This window comes from Ammospiza nelsoni, chromosome 3, assembly GCF_027579445.1.
Source record: "Ammospiza nelsoni isolate bAmmNel1 chromosome 3, bAmmNel1.pri, whole genome shotgun sequence".
NCBI lineage: Eukaryota > Metazoa > Chordata > Aves > Passeriformes > Passerellidae > Ammospiza > Ammospiza nelsoni.
Window position 1 is genome coordinate 8287033 of NC_080635.1, and position 27901 is coordinate 8314933.

A 27901-nucleotide genomic window follows, 5' to 3' on the forward strand; every position below is an offset into this window, starting at 1 on the left:
CTAATTAATGAGAAAATGAAAAATATAGGCCTTGATCTGCATTCCACACTCAAGTAGATATGCTGGCTTCACTGAAACCCATGAAATGTGACAAGAAAGCACGTGTACATCCACATAGGCACTTGAGATCATACAGCCTGCAACCATTTTCAAACTATTCCAGTGGTAAAATAATATCAGACATAAACCAAGAAGCACATACACACAAAGGCTATTATTGCAGAACTACAAACACATTAAAGTGAATCATTAATGTGGTGGCCCGAGGTTGCTGAACATTTTCAGTTCTCATTTTAATTTCTTTTAATTAAATTATGATTTAGGTCAGTTTTAATCATTACTTGTATATAACCCCTTTGGGGTAAATTTTAAGAAGGGTTAGTAACGAGTTATCTGCAGTAATTGTTTAATGGAGTTATGAGACTCTTCCCTCTGTGCTGCTTCAACAAATTACCATGCTGCAGATGCAGCTCTGAACAGGCTGCTGTGGGTGCACCCAGCCCAGTGAAGCTGTCAGTCCAATAAATAATAGTGTTTCATTTCCATGCAGCATTTTGTCCAGGAGAGTGGGAAGAGAATGAGAAAACTGCAGCTTGAGTGGCTTATCTCAGAGGCTAAAAATAAAACTATTGTATTTAATGTATTTAACATCCTGAGAAGCACAAGAAGTGGTGAAGTCACTGTGTCTGACTCTCCATGGACTCAGATTGTGCAATAGAGGTGCTGGGCAAGGGACATGGAGCATTTCATTGCCAGAGATGCTGAGCATTGCTATTCCTGTGATGGCTCGAAACAAATGGAGGGAGACATCTCCTGGAAGCTTGAGCTGACCAACACAACCAGAATATGATGGATATCACACCCTGGATGTCACAGGCAGTCTGTGCAGAGGACAAGGATAATATTGGCATTTTGATGCAAAAAAACCCCCCACACACTCTGCTCACTTGTCTTCTCACTGAGTCTAACTCTCCATTGACTCAGATTGTGCAATACACAGTCTGTGTATTGCAGTATTACAAGGTGCTGCACAGTATTACCACTGTGCTTGTAGTGGATAAAAGGGGACAGACATTTCTCCTGTGGGTTGATGCATAGTTCAGAGCACTATAAAGAAGCCCTGACTCCTGGCCCTAAAATTAGTCCTATCCCAGAGAAGCAAAATGACCCCATGAGGGCAAGTGCAAAAGAAACCCTCAAATTTTACCATGAGTATATAAATTTACCCTTTGTTCATACTTTTACAGTGGCCCTGACATCTGGGTAACTACATACTACAAGGGACAGCCACGTGGCTTCTTTTTCCAAGCCATAGTCAAAATAAAGCTTGAGACCTATTTTGATTTTTCAAAAATAGAAGAAACAGGCAGAGAAGCCAAAGAGAAGACTACACTCATAAGAAACCCTCAAAAATTGCAAACACAACCATGGACTACTTAGCATCAGCATTTTGGATTGAAGGGACCAGCCCCATTTCCTGCACTAGACCTGAACAATCATGATGGTTTAATGTAATTTACATCGTGCTTAAAAATGAGCAATGAAGTCCTTGACAGATGAGCCCCCTGCATGTGCCTAGGGCTGTGTCACTGGCTAGAATTCTGCTCTGACAACACTGCATTTGTCACTGCAGTAACTTGGTGTTTTGCACCTTAGCTCATCTCAGGAGGAGGATTATCTACTCCAAAGCATTCAGGGCAAAACCAGGAATTGCAAGTGTCTTTCTGGTGTTGTTACACAGACGTGCATTCAGTTGCTAAAAGAAACCCAAATGGGTAAATGGCCAACACCACAGGACTGCACATCACCTGTGGAGGCCAAAATGAGCTGTGTTTTCTGAGTTTTGCACAGCCACTGCATGGCAATTTAGTGGAACAGCAGAAGCCACTTCACCGATGAAAAGAATCTTCTAAGAAATGTTTGCTCAGAGAGAAAATACAACTGAAAATACAGATAACATCCTCTTTTACCCCTGGCTAAGTGCAAGGTGATCACCTAATATTCTGAAAGCTGTAATCAGTCAGGACAGATGGTGGACTTCAAAACAGAAGTGAAAAGAGAAGCTATCAACCACAGAGGATGCAGGTTAATAGCCACTCTTTAAATATAACCCATCTGCATTAAGGTGAAACGTCTCACAGATATGTTTGATACACATCCTTTGCAGGGAATTTCTTCTGTAGTACTTAATCTTCATTTAACATTTTTTAAAGGATTAGGTTTGCTGGCAAAAAGGAGATAGTCAATTCTAAGCTGTCTTAATAAAAAGCAACACTTTTAAGGCTGAATAAATGACTGTGTTTTTTGAAGTATAATTATGTGTCTCAGTATTCATTTTTAGTAGATTATGATTGGAGCAGAAATTTACTGAAGAAAATTACTGCCCCATGGGATGCAAAGTATGACTGCAAGCGCAATTTATCAAGGGATAAAAGAACCCCTTGCTAGAAACTGCGGAACAAAAAGTCAAATCTAGATAATATTAATTAATACCTTAAAGAGACAGACAAGCAGGCCTGCACAGTGTTAGAAGACCCTTAGAAGAGATGCTTAGAACATCTCAGTGTAATGGCAAGAAAGAGCCATCTGTGTGCACCCCCAGCTCCAGGGAGGACTGAGCCCACCTTGGGGGGGAGAAGCACAAGCCAAGTGCCATGGACTGTGCTGGGGGCATACACCAGTTTTCTATCCATGAAGCTAGAGTATCACAGACATCTTTCATGAAAAATCCTTTCCTTAGGATTTTTCCTCCTGAGAAGCTGAGAGGCCTAATGCAAACATTGATTATCTGCTGCTGTGGAATGCAACAGGTGCATTTGTGATTGTCCATGTTGTTGTTTCTAATTAATGGCCAATCACAGCCCAGCTGGCTCGGACAGAGAGCTGAGCCACAAACCTTTGTTATCATTCCTTCTTTCCTATTCTATTCTTAGCTGGCCTTCTGATGAAATCCTTTCTTCTATTCTTTAGGTATAGTTTTAATATAATATATATCATAAGATAATCAATCAAGCCTTCAGAAACATGGAGTCAGGTCCTTGTCTCTTCCCTCATCCTAAGACCCCTGTGAACAGGGTCACACTAGAGAGCAAGCAAGCAGCACAGTGGCAAAATTCATGGCAAATAATGGAGAAGCAGGAAGGGGAAGCCTTATGTTAATCTCACAATTAGAAGATTAAGCCATAAACAGAGGTTTATTTCCTGGTCCCAAGACTATGCACTTCTTGCCATTTCACAAAAGCTTTTCTGGGAGAAGAGATGAGGATCCAGGGTATCTCCCTCTCAGTGAGAATCCTACTGAATGGCCATGACCTGCTGGACCAATGAGCTGTTGAGATTAAGATGCAGTTTTATTTTGCCTCATTTCTGCTGCGTACTTCAGTCACCAGACTGACATCTCTGATGGACAGAGCATCTACCAGCTGGTGAGCCTGGATTTCTGACACAACATTCAGAAATGTGATGTTACCTTTGAAAGCCAAGAGGCCAAATTGTGGTGACCCCATCAGGTAAAGGAACCAACACTATCAACTCTGCTAAAGGTGATTTGTGTTCATTTTGAACTTTGTGGTTTGGCTTATTCATCAACCTGTTCTCCTCCCCACCAAGTGAATGGAAAGCAGACAAAGTCCATTCTGGACAAATACCTCCAACAGACCTGCTCCTTCCACAAGTGATCCCGGGAGAACAACAGCCTATCAATCTATCAGGAGCAATCTGGTCATTCATCTGGGGAGCAGCTTGTGAGAGGAGCTGGAGCAAGACAACTTCCAGAGCTCCACTTCTGTCTTCACATCCCTTGAAGGAGGGCAAGAAAATGGCTTTTGCTGCATGGATTGATTATTTTTCTGCTGGAGGAAGAGAAAAAGCAGGCATTTGTGCTGCTCTTACTAGATGTGTTACTCATCTTTGATACATTATTGGTCTCACACAGACCATGGAGGGAATGGATGGGGAAGCTCTTTGGCAGGCTCTGCTTTATATCTGAGAAATCCTGCAAAGCAGGAAAGGACAAACAGTTTTGCTTCTCCCCATTGCACACACTGTGCTAATCACTACATATGGGGGGGACACATGGGGAGGTAGGTAAGAGACACAAGGAACATTTAAGATTTTTGTTTAGTTAGGCTTTTGTATAAATGGTTTGCCTTTGCTTGGTGACACTAAGTAGGATGAGAACGGTGACTGTGGTATTTGTGCCAGCTCATGGCTGCTGTGTTGTGACAAGTACTGCCATTTTGTCTATGTAACCACTTTAAGATTGTGTTATGAAGCTGCTGAAGTAAGACATGCATATGTTTTGTTTAGTACCAAACATATTTTGTTCACCTGACACTTTACAACCACTCAATCCATGAATGCACCTGACTGAGGGAAAGGCAAAATTATCCCTGGCTGCTTTTACTCTCCCAGGATGCAGGAAAGCAGCAGGAAAAAAAAAAAAAAAAAAAAAAGAACAGAAAAGAAGAAAATTTTTTGGCATGTTTGCACATGTCAAACCTGAAATACTGCAGGGAACCCATGAATAAAAGAGGTTTCCTAGTCTATCCATTTTCACAGACAATACCTCTGCAGTGAAAATCTATGGAATACAACCACTGACATAAGAATCTGCTGTGCAGTTCACACTTACTTTTCTCTACCAACAGGGCAGAATCAGAGAACAATACATTTAATAACAGATACCATTAATACTTTAGTGGTTTGGTATAAGATTGCTTTCATTAGCATGTCAAGTGTTTATTTTAGCTTACTGCCAAACAAGCTCCTTACACACAGCCACTTACTCACCTCTCCTTGATTGCAAAGAGGGTGACAACAAAGGAACTTACTTTCCCCAATATTCTGTGGATGTTTTAACATGCCCTGAAATGATATTGCTCCGTTACCTCTAGCCAACGAACCAGCCTGGTGAGCTGGAGAAAAATATCACAGCAGAAATATTGCTGAACTCAGTGGAATGGGTTCCAGAGACTGCCACAAGGGCAGACAGAAGGCTGCTAGCATCACAAGTTGTACTCCCATCTTCAATCTAAAATGACACTCACAGCCAAGCAGTGGAAAATGCATTGTGTTGTTCCCACGTCTCAGTGTATATTTGTTAAATATTTTATAGCTGGTCATGTTACCAAAGGGAAAATAAAAACCTATGGTAAATTTGGACTTGCTTTTAATGATAAAAGATAGTGGTTGGGCTTTTGGGATTTTAATTTGTTTTGTGGGGATTTCTTTTTTATATTTGTTTACTTTTTCTTGTGTGATTGTGTGATTCCTTTCTGCTCCCTTTTTCCTTTCCTTTCCCTTTCCTTTCCTTCCCTTCCCTCTTTGTTGTGTTTTTTTTTTTTTTTTTTTTTTTAACTTGGGGTACTTAAAGTGAATTATCTCCAAGTTTAAATACACCAAACCACAAAGCACTTCAGTTTTACCCTAAGGGAAATTCAACCAAGCCGACCTCAGGCAGCGTTTGCCTTTGTTGTGTTTTATTCACGACTGTTTATATGCATTAGCTACTCAGTTTTTCTTTTAAAAAGAACAAAAAGCTAGCTTGCTGGAAGTGAAGACAAACCCCTACATAAATAAAACTATTCAGACATGTAGTTGTGGTTCATGTCACATCTTCAGAACTTTCATAATCTTCAAGGCTCCCCATTAAAAGTTCTTTTAATTCGTCAAAACCAACAGCTAATAATTAGACCAGGAGAAAGTAAATCCTCTTCTCAGACAAATGTGTGCAAATCCCATTTACTGCAATGGAAATGGCTCACAGGTGTGTTACATTACACTCCAGCCACTTGGCAACTTGACAGGAATTCAGTGTCTGGATCTCAATTTCTTGTCTCCTCTTCCAGAGGCACAGGTAATGCCAAAGAAATCTGATCCAGGCTTCTCCACAGGCCCCTCAGCAAACACTTTAATCACCTATTCTTGTCTCCATCACAACAACTCTCAGGGCTAAATCTGAACTTTCAATCCCAAACATTGCAGGTTTGCTTCCTGCCCAGCACATGGGGGCTCTGCCACCACCTATATTAAATCCAGCAGCAGTGATTCTGTTTTAGAGACTTCAATACTACATCAGCAAAATCTACTGCATGGCAGCAAATCCAAGGAATTCAGGCATTTTACAGCCCAGGAGTAATGCAATAATTCTATTGCCATGCTGTTTACTTTGCCCTTCCTACACATTTATTTGTGCTTCACAAAGTGAACAGTAGGTCACTGGGAAAAAAGGACAGGCACAGAGAAATAGGAAACTGTATCTAGGGAGCCACAGAAAGAGTGAAACAGCATCAGTTAGTTTTTAAATGGAAGGAAAACCTTACAGTTTGACAATACTTTCTCTCTTCCTTTCATTTTGTTTTGTTTTTTTTTTTTTTTTTTCAAGATACTGATACAATGAAAAGTTTTAGCCAGACTCCATGCAAGAATACATCATAAAACTACTCTTGCTCTGCCTGTTTAGGAACACTGAAGGTGTCACCACGATCCCAACCGTGGGTCAGCTTGAATAGAAATGGACATGTGGCTTGTCATCGCTGAATTCTCTAATTGAAACATAAAATTGGTATTTTAATTTGAACTGGGTTCAGAGCAGCATGAAAGGAAAGACACTCAGGTGTGATGAAATTTCTTGGGTCCCTCCAATAGCTGTGCCTTCCAGGTGATGACAGCTATTGCTTTAATGACTTGCCCGTAACAAGCAGTCACAACGTTAGTGACAGCATGTTCCTAGCAGTTCCTGAAAATGATAGATGTTAACACTTTTCTGCTCTTTGTGACTCACACCATGCCCTAGACAGAGTCTTTTAGGAGCTGAATGCACAGCACTAAGTCAAAATGCTGAAGATTGTGGAGCCACTGAGATGCAAAATTAGATAGGTCATTTGAGGAATATCAGGTCAAAAAGAATCCATGATAAGGAAGTGTCATGGATTAAAGATTAAGGTTTATCCTTTTATCTATTTCACAGAAGAGGAATTTCTTCAGTATTGGGGTGTTTTGCTCTTCCACATATTTGAAAGCAGTGAAAATAAACCTTTGATGTTAACATCTTATAAACAACTCTTCCAACGAGATAGAGATTAGGAAAATACACTCTGATCCAGTTTTAGAGCAACACAGACACGTTTATGTCCACACACAGGGACAAGCTTCCCTGAGCAGACCCAAGTGGAGGAAAATATCCTCAGAGGAATGACACTATAAGCATGATGTTAATCACCTGTGACTCCTAACTGCAGAAGCACGTACTACACAAACACTGTAAAAAAGAAAACAGCAAAAATCTCTTGCAGAAAAGGACAGTGAGGATTATATCGCTCTGTGTTTCACAGCAGGTACCTGGCCAACTTAAGCAACCAGACCATGGCCCAAGCCCCTCACAACATGGATTACACTTGGGATTTTTAATTACATGAAGTCAGAACTGGTTAGAGATAAAACAGCAGCAATTAATTAAGATGTATCAGCAATAATTGGTAGCCCATCACATAAAAATAGGGTCTGTAATTGTGAATCTACCTTAGGATGAAATATACTTCAGAAGATTTATAATCCCTTTATCTAGGCCAAAAAGAACTCTCCAAGTGTGTGCAAAGAGCATTCTTAACTGAAAGTTTTCCAGTTCTTTCCCAAGAATTCAAAGCAAACTTTTCCTCATAATGTGAATTGATTAACAGCCCTCAGAAGCTGTTAGAGCACTTACCTTCAGCATCATCCTGCATGTCCTCAGGCTGCTCTTCTTTGCTCTTTGTGGGAGATGGAGGCTGGCCTTCTATAAACATAAAAAAAATATAAATTACATACATTATTTGGAAATAGTTTCATTGTATCAGATATTACCATGTGTGATTCCACAATTGTGTGTTTTATCTTAGCACTCCATTCAGTACTCAATGCTTATCTTTCTGCTGCTTAAATTAATTATTGCATCATCTCTTATGAAAATTATAATATGGATGTGGATTTCAAGCTGGACTGGACTTTCTCTGACTTTCACAGAACAGAAGTGAAGAAAGCTCATACTGAAATGACATACTGCATCACAAGCACTACAGAAACAACAATCATAACCCCCAACCAAATAATGTTCTAATTTGTAGTTGTAAACATAATATTTATTATACTGCATTATGGAACTGTGGATAAATAATCTGAACTAAATAATCTTTTTTCTCAGCTCAATTCTCCATTCACTGTTTTAACACAACAACAAGCGAATATAGACCGAAATTAATAATTAAATTAAAGGTAGGGAAATAAATTTCACAGATTTCACAATTTCACAAGTTTCAAAAATTTCCTTAACTTCACAGATAGTGCAGTTAAGGAAATGAAAGCTTTACAAGATAGAAAAGTTTGGGTTGAAAAAATCCATTCCAGCCTTTCAGACAAGCTGGAGGAAAGGGAGTAAAAGAAATAGAGGCCAATTAAATGTGAGATCTCCCTTACTTATATGGACTGCAGCACAGAGTGTTTAATATCAGCTGGTTAAATTTTAAATATTATGAACTTCTTGCACAATATTTTCAAAATATCCTGTCAACATAAATGATGGCATTACTGTTTGTTTGCTATGACACACCTCAGGGCACAAACTGGTAGCAGAGAAAGCCTCTTAATAAAAAGGGAGGCCAAGCTGGAAATTAGGCATAAGAGGTATTCATAAATTAAGACATTTAATGCAAGCAGGCCTAATTAAAACATTCTTTAAACATTGTTGCTTAACCACGAAAGCAGTGACTGACAGACAATTAAAACTCAATTCATTGAGCCTACTGAATGCATTCAACCGTGATGGGAAAATGACTTTCTGTCATTTGACTTTCTGTCAACCCTCCTGATTCCTTGTGGCTAACTGAGGGCTTGGTTGCAGGAGAAGCCTAAAGAAAACATACTTTTGTGTGTGCTGGAAATAAACCTTGGCCACTCCTAACCAGGAAATTCAGGAAGATATATGACCTCACGTTATTCACCCTTATTCCTGTTGCCATTAGAAAATACGAATCATGGTGTTACTTCAAACTGATTAGCTAATTACCAACTGGGAAAAAACTATCTACACGTTTTATAAATTGCTCAAGTGTTTCAAAAGCTCCCAGGTCTCTCCTGCTGTCACATATATGCCCCACAACCATCTACTCTTAATGTTGCTGGAGTTTTAAACGCCTCTTGACAGTCAGATGCCCAGCTCTCAGGAAGGACTTGGATTCTCCCCTTTTATCTTCTACCCTTCCACAGTAACGCATATCTAGAACCAAAATGCTGAAAATTTCAAAACAAAAGTTATGAGAGCAGTTAGGATGTGAAAAAGGAACTTGCAGACTCAAGGGGTAGTTGTACTCACTGATCCTTGTGGGTCCCTTCAATTCAGGATATTTTATAACTCTAAGAATTTTGTGTTCATTCAAAAGACTAAATGGGAGTCAATCATTGGCTTTGCATGGAGCCCAGGGAACACAGAAATATTCTCTGCCAACCATATTAATGCCAAAAAAACCCCAGAAGAGCCATGGATTGGGAAGGTGGCAGGACAGCTCAAAATGTCAGCAAAAATTCCAAAATTGAGATCTGTATGTGAGTAATTCAATTCTATCTCATTTTCTTAATTTTAATAAAGAGCATTTGTCTTTAGGACAATCTTGCCAATTTAAGTGGTCAAAATACTGCTCCGAAAGCTGTTACCTCTGTTTTCTGGCTGCTATATCCCTGCCTCTCCCCATGTGGCACTCCTTTCTGACCTTAAGTTTAAAGTCTGACCTAAGCTCCTTATGTTTTCATAAAGAGAGCTGGATGTTCCTGCACAGTCCCTGGACCGTGATGGGATCAGGGTCACAGGGACCTTGAAGGAAGTTTGGAAGGAGAGGCAGAGGAGTACAGGGAGCTACTCTGCAAATGAAAGGAGACTGCAGTGCACAGAAATCCGTATGGAACAGGAGATGCTCACTGAGGACCTCCAGATGAGGGAGGGGAAGTATCAGAAGGTGCTGTGGTGGAAATCTGTTACAAAAAAAACTGGTCAAGATTAACTGGAAGAAGCCTCCTTGATAAAACCAGCAGGAATCTCCTGAATGGAAGCTTCTGTCCTCATGGGAGTTCTCTAATCCTCTGTCCTCTCCTTTTCTCGTTCCTCTGGTTTCTTCCCCTTATATCCATTCATCATTTCCATTTCATGTCATCCACAAACCTTAAACAGTGACAGTTGTTTCAAACAGTAAACCATGAGGACCAGGAAAAAATCCTCTGAACCATTGTCTGACCAATCTCAGTGTATTTAAGAGTTTGTGGAAGAGTTTTGCTACTGTTTTCATTGCAAACATATCACTGCCACTATTCAGAATGGCAAATGGCTCAAGAATTGCTCTATTCATACTTTTTTTACAGACAAAGAGACTGAAGAATTGTTATTATTTCCCCTTCATGTTCAAACTAGCTATTGATAAGAAGGAATGAAATATTGCCCAGAGGCTTAGAGGTTATGACATTAAAAAAGTAGTCTTAAGCTGGTCTTACCATGCACTATTTATTATCAGGGATGGTTCACCCTAATTTTGTGTAAAAACCAGGGATGACTGTGGTAACACTGGCAATAATGATTAGCACTGCTTATCTTGACTAAGGCAATTAATTTCTAGAATTTTTTCAGTTTGGCTTATACTTCACAGAAGTGATATATTTTAGCATAAAATATTCTTTACTCACCTCTCTCTTCACTCAGCTGAGACCCTTCTTCATTAGCATCACCTATCAAAACAAAAAAATTGAAAGAAAAAGGTTACTGGGAATACCAGCAAACATCTAAAATGAAATATTCCATGTTTCAGATTGCCCATATCTTTCCCTCCTCCTGTTTAACATTTTGAAGTGAAATCTGGAGATGGATGGGGAGGAAGGTTTTGATACTGGTTAATACCAGATACAGGTAATGCAGGGAATACAGACAGGGAATAAAAGTCTGCATAATTTACAAAATTCTGCAAAGAAAGTCAGGTATAATATGAAATTCCATTCTCTTTCCTGCAGAGCTTTTGGTTTACTTGCAAAGTTTCACTTTGCTTGGTTTCCCTGGAACAGTTGGCTATGTTAAGAAGAGAACTAGCTACCCTAATAGAAAACCACATAAGGAAGTTACTAAATATTTGCCAGACAGGAAAATTGGTTTAAGAACAAAATGAAAGACAATTCCTTTTGCAAAAAGTTCCATTTTGGTAGCAAAGGAATGTCTTACAAATTGTTTTGCTGAGCTAAAAAAAAAAAAATAAATATCAAGAGGTCTCAATAGATCCACCTTGGGCAGCACAACTTAAAATGGCCACAAAATGGATGACCAGTCACAGGGTCTCTCACTTTTACAAGTTTTGGTCCATTAGCATACTAGAACTGAGAGGAATGGCAGATTTGTCTTTACAAACAAGCTGTGGGTCTGCTGGTGGACAAAACTAGCACTGGGAGATAAAAGAAACAATGGGAAGGATTCCACTGATTGATGAATGGCAAAAGATATTTGCTTTTACAAATAAACTTTAGGTTTGCTGATAAATGAAATTAGACATTGAAAGATGAAAGAAACAATGGGGAAGAAAAACCCCTAAATTCCATAAGAATTCAAAATTAAAAGGGAGGGTTATACATTAGAGGGAAATCTTTGTTATCAGGAATATTGGGGAGTCTGAACCTCTCAAGTACCTCAGCCAAGGGGGAAAGAGAGAAGGGAAATGCAGCCAGGAAATTGATATAAAAAGGGAGGCTGTGTCCTCCAAAGATCTGAGAGACCCCAGAGGAATGCCCCATGTCCTTACCCTTTACTCAAATAAAGTAAAAGGACTCCTCTGTCTCCTTTTTGGACCTAAACCTCTGATGTTTGTGGATTAATTTTCCTAACAGAACTAATTGTCCAATTATAGCTTTAGCCCATGAATTCCCATCCTTCTTGGATTTCTCTCTTCAGCCCACTGTTGTTTATGCTCTTGTGCCTGAGATCTGGATCTGTTGTCCTTGGGTCCCCAGCCAGAGAAGGAATTGTTTTGTCTCCCTATTCTGTGAAGAGAGCTCCCCATCCCCTCATATGAAGCCTGGACTTATACACTAAAACGGAATAGAATCTGAAAAATGTAAAAGATAAAGCCAGAGGCATCAGCAGGAGCCAAAACCCCGCAGTGGTGGCGAATTCTCCCCACAGTGACTGCAGCCCCTCTGCCCCTGGAGAGTGAGAGCTGAGAGGAGCCAGAGGCTGTGCCCAACCCCTTCCCCAGCCCAAAACCCCTTGGTAACCCTGGCCTTCCCAAGAGAAAATCCCTCAGGTAAGGGAGAAGCAGCCAGCCGTACCCCTCCTCTGTGGCTACATCCTTTTCCTCTCTTTCCTACCAGTCGTTATTGTTTCTTAGCAACAAATGGGAGAACATTTCCTAAGCGAAAGAAAACAAAAGGAAAAAAATCCTAATCCCCAACATACAACTTTAAGGAGCTTTGACAAGTAATTTTTAAGATAAGAGAATGAAAAATATTGTTAAAGCCCATGGGAATTCTGTCAGTGGCTTCAACAGAGCTATTATATTCAACTGGAGTTCTGCTATTCTTCAACAAACTGATCAGAAAACATTTGGCAACACAGAGATTATTAATTCAGTTTCCAATAACATGTTCTTTCCATGGAAGCATTTATAATGAAACCAGCATGATAAGGTTTCAAATTAATCTAAGATATGAGACTAAATCAGCAGAATCTTAACATACATATATCACCAGGTCTTCTGTGGAAGTTCTTAATTATAGTTCTGTAAGTGACTTGGAATATGAAATTCCCAAAGCAACAGAATAGTTTCTAAGCTACTGATAATGGACACAGACAAGAAATCTGATGTTATTAAAAAGCAGGGAAGTCATTATGCAATATAATTACGAAGAGGCAAAGACTGCTTTTGTGAACTAATTTTGAATTAAAGGCTGGGGTTTTTTTGGGAAAAAGTACCAAAGGCTTGCTGAAAGGCAATGAAGTCTCTGCATCATTTCTGAAAATGGAAGTTGGCCTCCCAATCACTTGGTGACGCGATCTGAGTCATTGTGGTGCCTTTGAAAAATTTACCCCAATCTAGGTATGAATCTGAGTTTCACTTTGGCACACAGCAATCCCCAGCCACTTCATGTGTCTATAATTATTACTCTCACACTATTAATCCATCTGGTGGAAGCATTTCCCTGTTAAATATAAAACATTCTCCTTCACTGGCCTTGGTGTGGCTGGCTGAAGTGATAAACACCATTTTTAGCTGACAGAGCTCTATGCCAATACCAATTATTTGAGATAAAAACCAGTGATTTAGAAGTCTATATCCAAAATGCATTCACTTACCTCCTGAAAAGAATGATATTAAGGGCATTTTCTTGGTTACTGGTTCTGAATAAGTAAAAATATTTTTTACTGAAGTTCTATGTGTCTAATATAAAGCAAAATCAGTGCCAATATTACCATGAATTAGATTTGTTATACCTAGTTTTGTTTTTCTTTTGTTTGTTTAGTTTTTTTAATTTTTGATTTGTTTAAAAAATATTTTCCTATACAATTTTTTACCCCATCTAGAGGAAGCCTTTGAAAGATTTGTTTTGGTTTGAAATATGCACCACAGTCAATCCCAAAGAAAAATTGGATAAAACCACAGGAGAACCTTAGAGTGAATCTTTGACAGCAGCAAACACTTCCTTAAGTACATATTGTCAATATTTCTTGTCCAAACTCCCCCACTGGAAAGACCAGAGGTGAGATCCTCTCTACCTCTCACCCTCACTTGAGAGCTGTGGAAAAATATTTGACCAGCAAAACATGCTCCAGTGTGTGCACGCCTCTACCCACACTTGGTTACTCCTCTGGCCAGAGAAGCAGAACAATGACCTTTCTCATCACTCTCCCATTAAAGCCCAGGATTTTAGGAAGTTCCACCAAGATGACTTTGCTAGAAAAGGAATGACTGACCTTGCAGCCTGGAGTGAGAGGAAAACTGACAGTGACTACCAGAAAGGGTCAGCCCGTCCCCAGGAAAAGTCACAGCAGTGTTTAGAAGGCTTAGGAGACAAGAAAACATTCTAATCCAAAGTGTGTGCAAAATTTTCCAGTTTAAAAATTCAGGCACACTACATAAAAGTAAGGTATTAAATGGGTGATGTGTGGGAGAAGTTTCCACTCAAGTACAAAATAATTTACAGTTGAAAGTCAACCTATGACTGAAAGTCTCCCTCTAACTGCCAGGCTATCAAAGTAACTATATCTCTAAAGATCAGAGAGTTTTACATTTGGGAGCAAGGTGCTCAAAGCAGAAGCTTTTGTGTGAGCCACAGGCTCCCTGTTGGGGCCATGCACTGAGTGATACCTGTGGCTCTCTCACTGCCCTCTCCCTTGCTATCTGCAGAGCTTTGGGAAATGGAATAATTGCATATCTGCTCTCACTGACACAGGAGAAGGGGATGCCTTCTCTCAGATCCTTTTGTTTTGCTTTTTGCCTTGTTGGTCAGGTTGTTTCCCTGTCTCCCTAGTCGTGGCATACAAGCAAACACAAGCCAGATGGCTAAAATCATCAATCTGTGTTAAGATTTATGTTAGGAACAGAGAGGTGAAAGGCTCTAAATACCACCACAATCCCCAAAGCCATTAAACCACCTCCTCCTTGGTGCTTCCATTTGCATTCTCCTTCATGTTAACATGCAGAAAGCCAGCACAAACACTGCACACACTGAGAAACTCTTACATGAGAACAAAATCTGCACTGCAGGAGGCTGCTGCTTCATCTGCCTCCAGCTCCTGCATCCCTGCTGGCACTCCCCAATCCCACTGCATGCTGCTGGCCCCTCCCTGCCTCTCTCTAATCTCTCCTCAGCTGCCTAATTGCATCCTTCAGGATTTTAATTTTTACTGAGCATTTTCTGCAGTTTCCTGATTTCCAGATGTTTCCCCATTTCCTGTCAACCTGCATGTCTCAGGCTGCTCCTCCTGGTAACCGTGGCTCCATGTCCTCACCACAGTCAGGGGGGAACTGGGAGGGCACTGTGGGAATGGAAAAAAATCCCCTCTGCAGCTTGCATGAACATTCCCCTCTGTCAAAGAGAGCAATGAGATGGGCAGAGTTTGTGAAATGACAAGCTGGTGATCATAGTGTTGATGTCTGAAAATAAAAGCTCAGACCAAAGGAAACACCCCCAAAATTTCAGCACTGAAAGCTACAGCCATCCTTTTGAGCTTATTTGCAATGCAAAAATAGGGGTCTGGTTTGAAGTGTTTCTACTGTCAAGCATTTCCCTAGCAAGTATTCCATGATCTGCTGCACTATTTCCATTACAGAGGAGGAGCAGGGCAGCAGTCTCACACCTTGGAGGAAAATGGATCCCATTTCAGGTCAGTCTTGAAAAGCATTTTGTGTCCAGTCTCAGAGCAGCCAGCAGTGCAGGCAGGGGTACCCACCTGAGGCAAACCCTCTGAACCATGATAATATCAGGTTTCCAGCAGCTGAAAAGACCAAGCAGGTTCTCACTGTCCATATTTCTCTCTCCCACACCTTTCTTGCCAAAATTTTATCCCAAAGCTTCAACCACCTGACTGCATGATTACCTTCACAGCCTTAGGGAGATTTATAATAATATTTCATTTAATCTATTTACAATACCTAGTAACTGAAAAATCACCTATTTTGGTGGCTTTCAAGCACTGCTGATACCCAAAAGGAGCTTCATGACACTGTACAGGCTTAATGTCCAGCTCAGCACAAGAGTTGTTGTAGCACAGGAGCCACACAGGAAGGTTTCTTGAGGCCCAAACATACACATGAGGCTTGCAATAACCTCAAGTTATTTTGCTTGTTTTGATTCCCCCAACTCAGTTCTCCACTGGGGAAATGTGACAGAAAATAGCACAAAAAAGGACAGTATTTTCTTTGAGGAAAAGTAGGTTTGGAAATCTCTGAGATCAACTAAAGCAGGCCTGACTCTTTTCTCCTCTCCTAGTAAAAAGTTATATTTTATATAAAACCTTTCCTCATCCTCAGTGCTCCTAAGATGAAGGAAAAAAAGGAAAAAGAAAAAGCTAAAACAAATAGATCTTTAATAAAAAAAGGGCATTCTTCTGCTTTGGAAGTAAAAATAGCACTTCTTATGGTCCTATTTCTATCATTTTATCATGCAATCCTGCATACAGAGCATACTACATAAACCTCCACCTGATCCTGGGTAAGTTTCATTAAATTTTTTGTCTAATTGTAAATAAACTTCCACTGATGCACTCTGTACATCCTGGCCACACTGCAAGCAGCTTCCTTCCTGCGTTGCTTGGTTACACCAGTCTCACAGCACTGGAGCCTCACTGAATGTACAATGTGTTTGCAGTTTTTGAAGCCACAGCACATAGAAATCCTCACTACCAATCTCCTAAAAAGTCAGGCACTGTGGCTTTTTTGTCATCACATCGGTGACCTCTTTTATGAACTCTATCACCTGATCTGCTGTAAAACACATACCAAACAAACCATGTGAACCTCAGCTGCATACAAAGAATGTGCAGAAACTGCTGTTCCCACAGAGAGAGAACTGGACAACCTTAGTCCAGTGAAGGAAATGGCACTCACACCAGGATCAGATCTGGACTTCTGTTTTGCAGTTGCTTCTACCTTACATAAAAGGAACAAGGCATTCCCTGGGGAAATAGGTATCAAAAAAATCAAAATCCAACATATTCAGTATTTCCTCTCTGGCCTAAAGTACTGAAAATAACAAAGTTTCATTAACACAAGTGCTAAATTGGGTGTTAATCTACTAGTCACACACAAAATGGCACGTTTTGCATATGGTCATATATTTGCAAATACAAACTTCTAACAACATCTCATCACTAATCTGATTTTGGTTGCAGAGGCAACCAAATGAGACAACCCCAAATTTAATTGCTCCCTTGCAAATAAGGAGCAGTTGAGCACATGAAGTCATTTGGAGCCTGAGGCCAGAGAGGACAGGATATTTTTCTGATGATGACATAAAATGCATTTGGAATGCTCTAATGAGATGCCACAATACCCAACAGAGTAGGAAGAGAAGATCCCTGATCAGAGATGTATTCACAGGATGTGTTATACAGAAAAAGCTGCTTGCTCATCTTCTGGTGCAGGCATCCATGCTGCATCCAGAAGAGAACAGCAACACACTTCTCCATCTCAGTCACTCCCTGAGCCCCAGGTTACACACAGGCCATGAAGATTAATAGCTGTTGTTGCACCAGTCTTGTGTTGCTTGAGCTAATCCTTCTTTAAACTGTATTTAAGACCTACAGGCTCTGCAGCAACTTGTATCAAGTACTCTTAGATCCTAACTGTATGTTGGGTGAAAAACGACTTCCTTTGGCTTGTTTTCTTCCAGATTCATAATTTCCTGGGACACCTTGCACTCCTTGTGTTATAAGAGATGGTAAATATCTATTCCATAGTCACCTTTTAAATTACCATCATCTTCCTGTGCTCCCCCATGCTGTTGTCATGCACAGCATCCTGATCCTTGCCTCTAAATGACCCCTGAGCCTTCAAGGGCATCTCCATCCACCTGACACTGTGCTGTTTCAATACAGCTCCTACCCAGGTGTCTCCCAGGAACTGGAAAGCTCATGGACTTGGAGTGAGTGGAGAAAAACATAGAAACAACCATTTTCCCAAACTTCTGGATGGATTGTAGGCTCTGCTGTCAGTCTCACAGCAGGAGACAAGAAAAATGCCTTCAAGATGCAAGGAAGATGAGGCTCCATTTAGCAAAGCAGAAGCTCCTGACAACAGCACTTAAAGAGGTTATGGTTCCATTGCTGATCCATGCCCTGCTCCCAGCTGTGACACTGCTGCCAGCAGGAATGAGGAGGTAAATGGTTTTCCAGACCATAGTGCAGACAGTAGGACAAGCCTCTCTCAAACAACGTTTTTAGGTGACCAGTACTTGCAACACACAAAGTCTGTCTAGAGCAATTCTCTTTCAGCATTTGGCCAGAAAATAATTCTGATGAGATTATATCGGGAAGTTTTATTATGACTCAAAAGGAAGAGGGAAACAACCCATGAACTTTTTTTTTTTAGGTTCTGGAAACCCGCTGCCATGTAGGACGGTGCTGGGAACCCTTTCTTGATCTGCATGCCTCCTAAGATGCTGAAAGCAATATCTGAACCATCAACTACAAACTCTGTCCCTCAAGCATCACTCGTGACCTGCTGCTTGATCACTCTCCTGCACTACATTGAGGTGTTGCCAAAATGGGCAAAACAGACAACCCCAATGAGTGGTAGGACTGGCACAGTGTTTACCCTGGCAGATAAAGACAGAAAGTGATAGAAAAATGTTGGTTTACAGTTTTATGGACACATTTAAGTGACCTTTTCTGAGGTAAGTTGTTTTCAGACATGTTTCATAATGGAAACTTTAAACATTGTGGTTATTTTAAGCTTCTGGATTGAGAACAATTTTTACAGCAACCTATTTACACTGTAGAGCACTTGATCAGTGTCTGATGGTGCTGTGGGAGAGAACTAGAGCAAAGCCAATATCCTATTTTAGTGCATAGGCTCTTCCAGCTTCCCCAGATGGGCAGTGCTTCCTTGGAATCCTCCACTGCTGAGGGCCAAGGAACCATCAGGGGAAACAGTGGGGCTGTGCTTCTCCCCAGCTGCTTGGAATCAAATCCTTCAGCAAGGGGTCTTGCAGGAGCCATCTGAGTATGACATTTTCCAATATAAAGACAGTTCAAAGGGATACAGAGAGCATTTTGCACCCACATGAAGACACCAGTGTGCCATAACTTCTCCAAACTGACTGCTGTCTTCTACCCACCAAAAAATCCTTTTCATCCCTGTCTCAACACAAGATTTCCACAGCACTCAAAATCTGAGGGGAATGTTAAATGCTGACATGGAATCCAGAGCAGGGTGGAAAAATACTGAGGGGTGTCCTGCTATGCTTTCAATGGCTTGATACACAGCTCTGGAAAGGAAAGGGATGCATGGTCATGGCACTGTCACTATCTGAAAAGCCAAGCAGGATCTCCAAGGGACAAGACAAAAGTTTCATGAAGCAGAGAAATCGAAGTCCCCTAAGCAACCCAATACAACAGCTCCATCAGGATGATGGGGCAAGGGAAGCAAGACTGCAAACAGCACCTTGCAAGCTTTGTGAGGGAAAGCAGTGAAGAAAGTAATAGGATGGTCTGACTGCTTCCATTTTCACCCTGTGAGTTCATCAGCTGTGAAGACAACTTGGAAAACTTGCATGGAGACAGGAAAAGCAGCTGCAACCAAAACCTTCCGGGTGGCCCTTATTGATCAGGAGAAGAAAGCCAAAGAGATATCGAACTCCCCCAAATCTTACTCCCTATGGAACATTTCTGTGGGGCCCCTTTGTACTCCAGCCTGAACCAGTCAGAAAACCAAAGCCTTGTGACTTATGAGGCAAATCACTGCCCAGGTGAAACCTCCCATAAAGGATATTGGGCACTTCCAGTTAACTGCTTGGCACCTCTCCACAGAGTAAAATAAAGCCCATGAAAAATATTTGGTGGAATACATTCAGGTGATGAATTATGGAAACGAATTGGCTCGTGAACGCTGCAAATGCAAATAGAGAGGCTAAATTTATCAGATGAATTATCCATTTGATACTGGATTACTTGCTAAGGGCTAACTTACAGCTCCTTTGCTCATGCAGGGGAGTGCTCCAGCCCCAGTGCAGCCTGCCACGGTAAGCAGAGAGAGCAATGCCTCTCAACACCAGTACAGAAATCACAGCCCCTGCTTAGGAGTTGGCTCACGTATTAGTGCAGAGATTGGCCTTTTTAATACAAAGGCCTTCATTCAGCCATTTAGACAGTTTCCAATTTGATTCCAAGCCTGGGAGATCTCTTAACAATGAATTTCCTCTGCAATTGTAATATATTTGCACATTTTATGCACAAGCGGGATGCTGTGCACCCTCCTGAAGTAATAGGAGAATTATTATAAGGCAGTAGCTCTTATCCATATGGTTTGGGTAGGGGAAACAGTGTTTTCATCAACCAGGATGAAAGTAGAAAATGCATTAAATATCATAGCCTGTAACAGAAGGAAGAAAAAGTTTTCCAGTTTTCTCAAGATGAAGCAATCTGTGTCTCTTTTTCCTAACACCAACTGATAATGGCTCAAAAAAGAAAAGCAAACAAAAAACTCTCAACAATGACAAACTCCTGGGCTCAGCATCCTCTCATGAGCTCTAAAAGGACACAAGTCTAAAAGCATGCACCTTCCATCTATAAACTGGCTTAATCAAAGTGCAAACGTCCTTTCTCCAGAAATTTTTGCAATATTTTAGTGAAGTAATTTTGTTACTCTGTTTAAAGTGGCAAGAAGTAAAATAACCTTGGATGCTGCAGCTTCACAGAACATCCTTTTTATAGCACTATTCCCATCTAAAAAACGTTTTTGGAAAAAAATGTTTCTCCTCTCCAATCCACTGGTAACAGGTGGTAGATTTAGAAATACTTTAAGCATTACAATTGAAGATAAACCATTTATAATATATGACAGCCACCATGAAAAGTAAGCACTTGCCAAAGGTCCTTACAAGATTATCTGTCTGACATATTAAGTAGCTTTGTGTACACAGGATACAGGAAGAAAAGAAAAAAGGTATCTTTGCTCCAGCTGGCAACTGTTTACAAATGCTCTTAATTTTCCTCCTATGTATGGAATCCTAGAAGTATGTATCATTCCAAGGTAAATGTTGGCAAATCTAGCTTTTCAAGGGGGATTCAATTTTCTGGTAAGTCTTACAAATATGTTTAGTTAGCAAGAAAAGCAACGCCTGGTGTCTGGACTCCACAGAGTTCTATTAGAAGAAACAATGCATTCCAAAAGAAAAAATGATCTAAGTGACAGTTCCTTTCCCTGAAAATTCACTCATACTACTAATAGCAATGAATCCAGCAATGTAAAAACTACTCATATGAGCCAGAATTGCAGGCAAAGATATTATATTTGCCTGAAAGACATTCTCTCATTTTAAGTAGAAAGAATGTTCCAATACAGGTGAAGGGAGAATAGCTGGGCTATGTCATTGCACAAAGAGATAGGATTCAATTAATAAAAAGAAGGAAAAAACCCATCACTGTGGCAACGTTTAATATATTAAAACAGTGATCCATCTTAACCAAATGAAGTTTTTCTTTCTACTGCTTTTTTCTTCCTAGAATATAAAAAATCTTCTCAGCAAAACCCCAGAGGATCAACAGAAAATTCTGCCTTGACAAGGACCCTTTACTTAACCAAGCCAGGAGTTTTCTGGACAACATTGACGTGAGAACCTATGTTTGAAACAAAGATAAGTGGTGCTCTGCTCCCTCTTGGACCATGCTGGCTCTGGATTGGGTTGTGTAATCACTGAGATAGAATCAGAAATGCTGAGACAGTTGCAATTGCTCAGTTACTGCACAACCTTCCTGCACTGCTAAGGCATGACATTACTCTGAAGTCTACCTCTTCCCCTTATATACCTAAAGTTTGAAAATGACAAGACTCTTGGCAGTTGTCTTGATATCAATATTATTACTTGACTAATTTCTTCGGCATTCCACTTGCAAAATAGGCCTAATGATATGTTCAACTAATGGAACAATTTCCCTATATCTATATTCCACTTACTCTAATGCACTGAGGTGTAATTCTAACTTCATTTCATTACCGATTTCATTACCTAGCTCAAGCACTTGCATGTCTTTTTGGATTTATTAATGCAGTGGGTTTAAAGTAATAACTATTTATGTATATAACTCTATGAATATATTCTTCTTTCTAAGCATTTTTGTCCACATCCATTAAAGTAGATATAGTTCACAATGTTTCTGAATGCAAGATGCACTTTTTAAAATGCCTTGATGTTTTTTCTCTAAGCTTAAATAAATACTTCAGTGTTATTCTCTCCTGTGAGTGTTTAGATAGTGTCCCATCAATTCAAATCTAGGGCAAGCCTATCCTTAAATACTTTAATTTCACTAAATTAATAGATTTCCTTTAAACCAAAACAAAACCACCAGTTTCATTAATTTCTTCCAAAGTCAAAATATCAGGAATTTACTGCCAAAGGTAGAGGCAGTTGCTAACTCCTTGACACAGAACCACGTCAGCTAAGTCTTTTGTGCAGGAAGCCAGTCCTGCAGAGAGATGGGACATCTCTACAGAGAGAGAGTCTGCTGGTAACCTGTCCAGGTCTGCTGTGTCAAATGCAGATGGCAATTCCCCAGACACAAGGAACAAAGAGTAGACATGATGGTCATCTGGTGATCTCCATAAAGACCCTCAGGGGATGCTCTCACCGGGAGGCAGTTTAGCATGGGGCTGACTTCAGCTGACATCTCTTGGAAAAGTGTCATTTCAAGTTGGCAAAGAGAGCCTGAGACTGTACATGAATGGTTAGGGCACTCCACAAAAGAGGCCCCGACAGTGACCATTTCTCCAGTGACGCTACAGGAGAGCGATTTGGAAGAAAGTCCTGCCTCTCCCTGTCTCCTCACAAGTTGAAGATCTAACGACACTAAAAGTAAAAAAGCTAAAACAAAACCTTCCTGAATCCTTGGCTACTCATCCACTCCCAGGAAATCCTTCACTGCATCAGGAGTAAAGTTCTAGAGCTAAACAGGTTCCTTTTAAGGCTCTGGCTAATCAGACAGCAGATACCCAGTAACATCAACACATATCAAAATCAGAATCATTAGTTATGAGAAAATTGCAACCAGGGGTCTATGGGTTGCATAGCAAATGGGTCCTAAGCCATTTTATTAATCCGATCCTACAATTATCTAAATTTCGGATACTGAGAACTAAACTTTCTCTGGACAATTGTAAATTTTGGATGAACATTTTTATAGCCACATATGCAGAACACTGGATTTAGAGGGTCCCTACCATGATCACCTCTCTATGGTCACATATCAGATTCCCAATTTTCTTTTGAGAAAAAAAAAACAAACATAAAACCTTTACATACATGAGAATAAACATACTTTTGAAACCATGGTATGGCAGATCATCTACATAATGTGGTGTAATGAAATTTTATGTTTTTCTATAACAAAAGACCCAGCTGCACAGGTTATTTGTAAAAAGGAGTTCAATAATGTCAGGTTTTAAAAAAAAATCCAAATGAAATAAACCTTCCACTTGCTCTCTTTCTGCCTTTCAGATTGTCATGATACAGCTCTGAAGCACCTTGTCTCTCAAACTTTCAAACCCAGGTGGGTTTTACATTTATAGAAATAATACCAGGCTTTACACATGATTTCCAAGGCCTTAGAGATGAAAGTGAGCATTAATGATCTTGTCTTGTTGACAAATTGATGCTATATTCTTCTCTCACTTAATCTGAAGGGCAGGAACACAGCCAGCAGCAGTAGGCAGGGTACTGCCACTTTATCCTTTGGGTTGGGTACACTGACAAAAAAATAAAATCACTCAATGAATGGATTTGATATGAATGCAGCTTCTTGAAATGCATGTTCAGTGTGCTCCAGACAAGAATATTATTAAGTGGTTAGACATCATTTGATGCTACCTGAATAATTCAATAGGTCTTTAAGTTTCAGCTGCCAATCACTGCAAACTGGCGATTACAAAGTCATCTACAAAAAGGCTTTGTTCTAGTGAGATTAGACAAAAATATCATCATTTCCATGCTACCAGACAGAGCAAAAGGAAAAAACCACTAAGGCTACGGTGACAACACAGTCCTGTGAAATTAATTGAACTCTGAACACACCAAAGCTCTGCTTCCTATTACTCCAGGGCCATTTCCACTTGACAGACAGCATGGGGACTACTGGGAGATAAAACAGAACACTAAAATCTGGATCTTTTCACACATAGTTGGACTGATGTAAGCACAAAGCAAAATAAAATGGGAGGAGTTTTAGGGTTGATACAATTACGGAAAGCAGATTTCTAATGATGTGCGATAAAAATAAATCACAGGTTTATTGGAGGAGGGGGATTAGCAAATTTACTATCCACCAGGTTTCCTTAAATCTAGAAAGCAACCTCCTGTGTGAAATCCAAGATGAATGGCTAACATTTCCCAAGCGCTCCAGTGAGAGCCATCTTTCTCCCATTCATTCTCACACAGGGACAGCTCAAGTTTAAACTCCTCATTCAGGCACAGTTGGGCTCTAACCCCTGTGGTATCTTTTCAGACCCAGAGAAACCTCACCAGCATTGTTAATGCAAGACCAAAGTGTGTACAAAGTGTATGGAAAAGCAATATACACTAGGAGCTATATACATCAGTGCAAATAATTTTCTTCTCAGGAGTCAAGACAGCCAGTGCCATGCACCAAGTTCTGGGAAGAGATACACATTCAGCATGGAATGAAGAGATTAGCTGTACTGAGCGTACAAAAGCAGTATTAGACATAGCTTAAATGGCTCACACATTTAAAAATCTCTGCATTTGTCCAGGATCAGAGCCTCTATGTGCAGCTGATCTTTAAAGAAAGTTCACATTTCAGTATTTGGCTTTGGAAAGAAGAAAAGATGCCAGCTGTTGCATTTTTTCTGCGTGCTTTTTTAAAGTCAGATGGTGCTGGATTATTACACCTACCTAGAGGGAAAAACTCGCCCATTTTCTTCTTGAAAATTTTGTAGTCAACCTCCAAAAAGACGCAGAAGATGATACGATCCACCTGTAAGAAACAAAATGATTCACAGTGAAAGCATCATGATCATCCATATCAGCAACAACAGTCAATAAAGGCAAAGAAACTTTTAAAACAATGTGCTTTTATGCTTCAGGCAAACAAGAAAACAGGGTTGCATGTCTTGACTTTATTGTACATCTGTGTTGTAATTTATAATATAACCTTTGCAATCACAGCTCACGACTGTGTTCTTTGTTAACTGCCTCTTGTTTATGCAAACTGCTCTCGAGCACAGCATAAATGACTTTGGCATTCCAGATGAGAACTGGGATGCAATGTTTGATGAAAAAGTCATGTGGGGACTCCTAATAAGCATACAGAAGAGTAAATGGGTAAGCAAAGAGCTCTTTTTCCAATCCTTGTCCGACAAACCTATTTGCAAACCCATTTAGTATTTTAAAATGGCTTTAAAAGGTTTCATGTGGTTTTAATTTACATGAAACCACTTATTCTCACTGTAATACAAATAGAATGCAGCAGAAACACAAAAGCTGATTAGATGACAGGTAGCACCCAGGGTAAATAAAACATTTAATATGCCATCTACTTAGCGAGGCTGAGCATATCAATGAAACCACAGCCCATAATGTATGCACCACCCACCAATGAGTTCAAATAAATTCTTTTGGGAGATCCCTGTGTGTGAAAAGCCTTTCTGAAACAGACCAAAAATAATTAAAAAGCTAAATAAAACAAAACCAAGAAATCTAAAGCCTTTAAGGCTAAAAAACACCCACACTGAACTTCAGCATTGCAATGCCTTTGTGTTATTTATTTGCATTTCTCAGCACAAAATGCCTCTGTAGCCAAACCCCAGCTTGGAGGGGTGCTGTGGAAAACAAAAAGACCCTCCTGCAGCTGAGCTGAGGGACCTGCAACCCAGTAATCATTTCTTTCTCTCAAGTGCATGAGAGGTTAACCACAATGGGATGCAGCCCAAGCAATAGGAAGCTTGGCATCTTATGCTGTCATGGTGCCTCCACGGGCAATAGGACAATCTGTCACAGCACAACTCCTCAAGAGTGCCTTTGCATGCGCTAGAAAAATCACAAGCCTCCCGTCCTGCAGAGAAACAGCGAGAGGAACACTCTCAAGACGCAAATTCTTTCCCTTATCTTTGGTAGAAAATGCTGTCCTTTTGCTGCAGCTGGTCTTAGAAGAAGAGTCCAAGCCTTGCCTTCAAAGACACCTTTATGCTGAACAGCTCAGGACTTCATTTTTGAGCTCCTTTTGGCACAGCCTGGTAGAATCCAGAAGGGGATGAGAGCAGGCAAGCATTGGTTATGCTGGAAAATACCAGCAGCTACTAACAGGGACATCCTGGAACAAGAGAGGATGACAAAACCTCAGCTGGGATGATGTCATCTGAATGACCAGACTAGGTATGTAATACCACAACTAGCAATAGCACAAGGGGTAATGGACTCAGGTTGCACCAGGGGAGGTTCAGGTTCAGTATTTGGAAAAATTTCCTCATTGAAAGAGTGGTTAAGCACTAGAACAGGTTCCCCAGGGATGTGATAGAGTTCCCATCCCTAGAACTGATAAAAAAAATGAGTATATATGGCACTTCACAACATAGGTTACTGGGAAAAATGGAAGTCACTCAAAGGTTGAATGTGAAGACCTTGGAGATGTCCAACCTTACTGATTCAGGACACTCTATGAGACTGAAGGTACAAGCTATGTCAGTGTGAAGGAAGAAGGAGCTTGTGAGCAGGAGAGAAGGCAGCAGAGCAGGGAAGCCTACCAGCAGATTTTCCACCAAGAAAACTGCCTGCTGCTCTCTGCTCATATGATGCTCACAGAGCCAAGCTGTTCTGTGCATCCCTCATAAACAAACCAGGCTGGAATCTTAAAAATATTCTTGACCACGGCATCAGCTACTCTTATAAAGGGATATAATAAAAAACTCAAATACTAGAATACTAGTTATGGGCTCAAGCCAAAAAGCCATACTCATCTCCATACTCACAAATTCATAACGTAAAGCATCCTTGCCAACAAGTGTTTCATTTTACCTACATGAGATTTGACATGATCTCTAAGGTCCCTACCAACCCAAACTATTCTATAATTTTATGGTTCTGCCTAAGTTGGCTGTTTTCAGGAGGGAGGCTTCAATCAGCAAGTGCTTAAATTACATTTCTTGTGAAAATTGCATCAGGATATTTCTGGGTTGTTGCTAGATTGTCATCTTCCCTCTCTGCCTTGCAGACTTTCAAGCATTAAAAGTGATAGGCCCAATGAACCAGAACAGACAAAAGAGCAAGGACGGAAATGTATAAAGCAGAGGAGGAAGGATATTCCCATACAGAGAAGTTTCTGAGTCTCTGCATAGTCCCATATTCTCTGCTGAAAATCCTACAGAAATTTGCCTCATTCTGTATAATCCAACTTCTCAAGATGTTCCCTTAACTTTTATTTATTTATTCAGTGCAGCTTGAAATAGTAAAATTTCACCATAAGAATTTCTACTACTTCTAATATAATTCCTTAATTTAAAAATAGGGAATCTCTCTAGAATTGGCAGACTGTTTCAAAATTTCAGGCCTCCTGACTGTACACATCCTATATATAAACCTGTTCCATTTCTTCTTGATGTGAGAAAAACTGCTCTGTTTTTGAGTATGCGTAAGATATTGTGATGACAGCTGAAATCCTGTGTTTATCTGATTGCATGGCATGTGCTGGCAGATAGTAAATCTGAAATTAACCCCTGTTCTATCATTCTTCCAGTCCCTGGCTATTTTATCTAATGTCCTCAGCTAAAATAACTTGAGATTACGTAGGGAAAGCAACCCTTGTCCTCCCTATGCCCATTCCAGGTACAATAAGGAAATCCAAGCAACTATAAACCTACTTTTCCTGCTGGCCCACATAAGCTCAGCAGGATTTTTGGGACATGCAATTAGGAAATCTCTCCTCTCATGTGGCCTGGAAATGCCACCTCCATTAGAGTGTCACATCACCCCTTTGGAGAGGCTGAGGATGGTGCCCAGATGAGACCCCCAGAGCCTTCTGCAGATGCCCAGCTCCTCCCCTGCTGACCAAGCACCACTCAACTGCAGCAGAACTGTACAGGAGCTGCAGGTTGAAGGTATTAAAGCTCATCCCTGACTGACAGCTCTTTTTTGAAGGTTGGTATTAAAATCAGCCATGCCCTGTCAGAGCCTGATTAAATTCTGC

General features: G+C 40.4%; 1 protein-coding gene across 4 annotated transcripts in view; it reads right to left on the bottom strand.

Moving 5' to 3' along the window:
- Window positions 1–27901, bottom strand: part of MACROD2 (mono-ADP ribosylhydrolase 2) — an 850453-nt gene that overhangs the window by 56010 nt on the left and 766542 nt on the right. For all 4 annotated transcript variants that reach the window (XM_059467312.1, XM_059467311.1, XM_059467310.1 and 1 more), the window contains 3 exons: window positions 24616–24697; window positions 10702–10743; window positions 7706–7774 (listed from right to left, as the gene is read on the bottom strand). In XM_059467312.1, the coding sequence (XP_059323295.1) occupies window positions 7706–7774; window positions 10702–10743; window positions 24616–24697 (193 nt within the window). The remainder of the gene's footprint in view (window positions 1–7705; window positions 7775–10701; window positions 10744–24615; window positions 24698–27901) is intronic.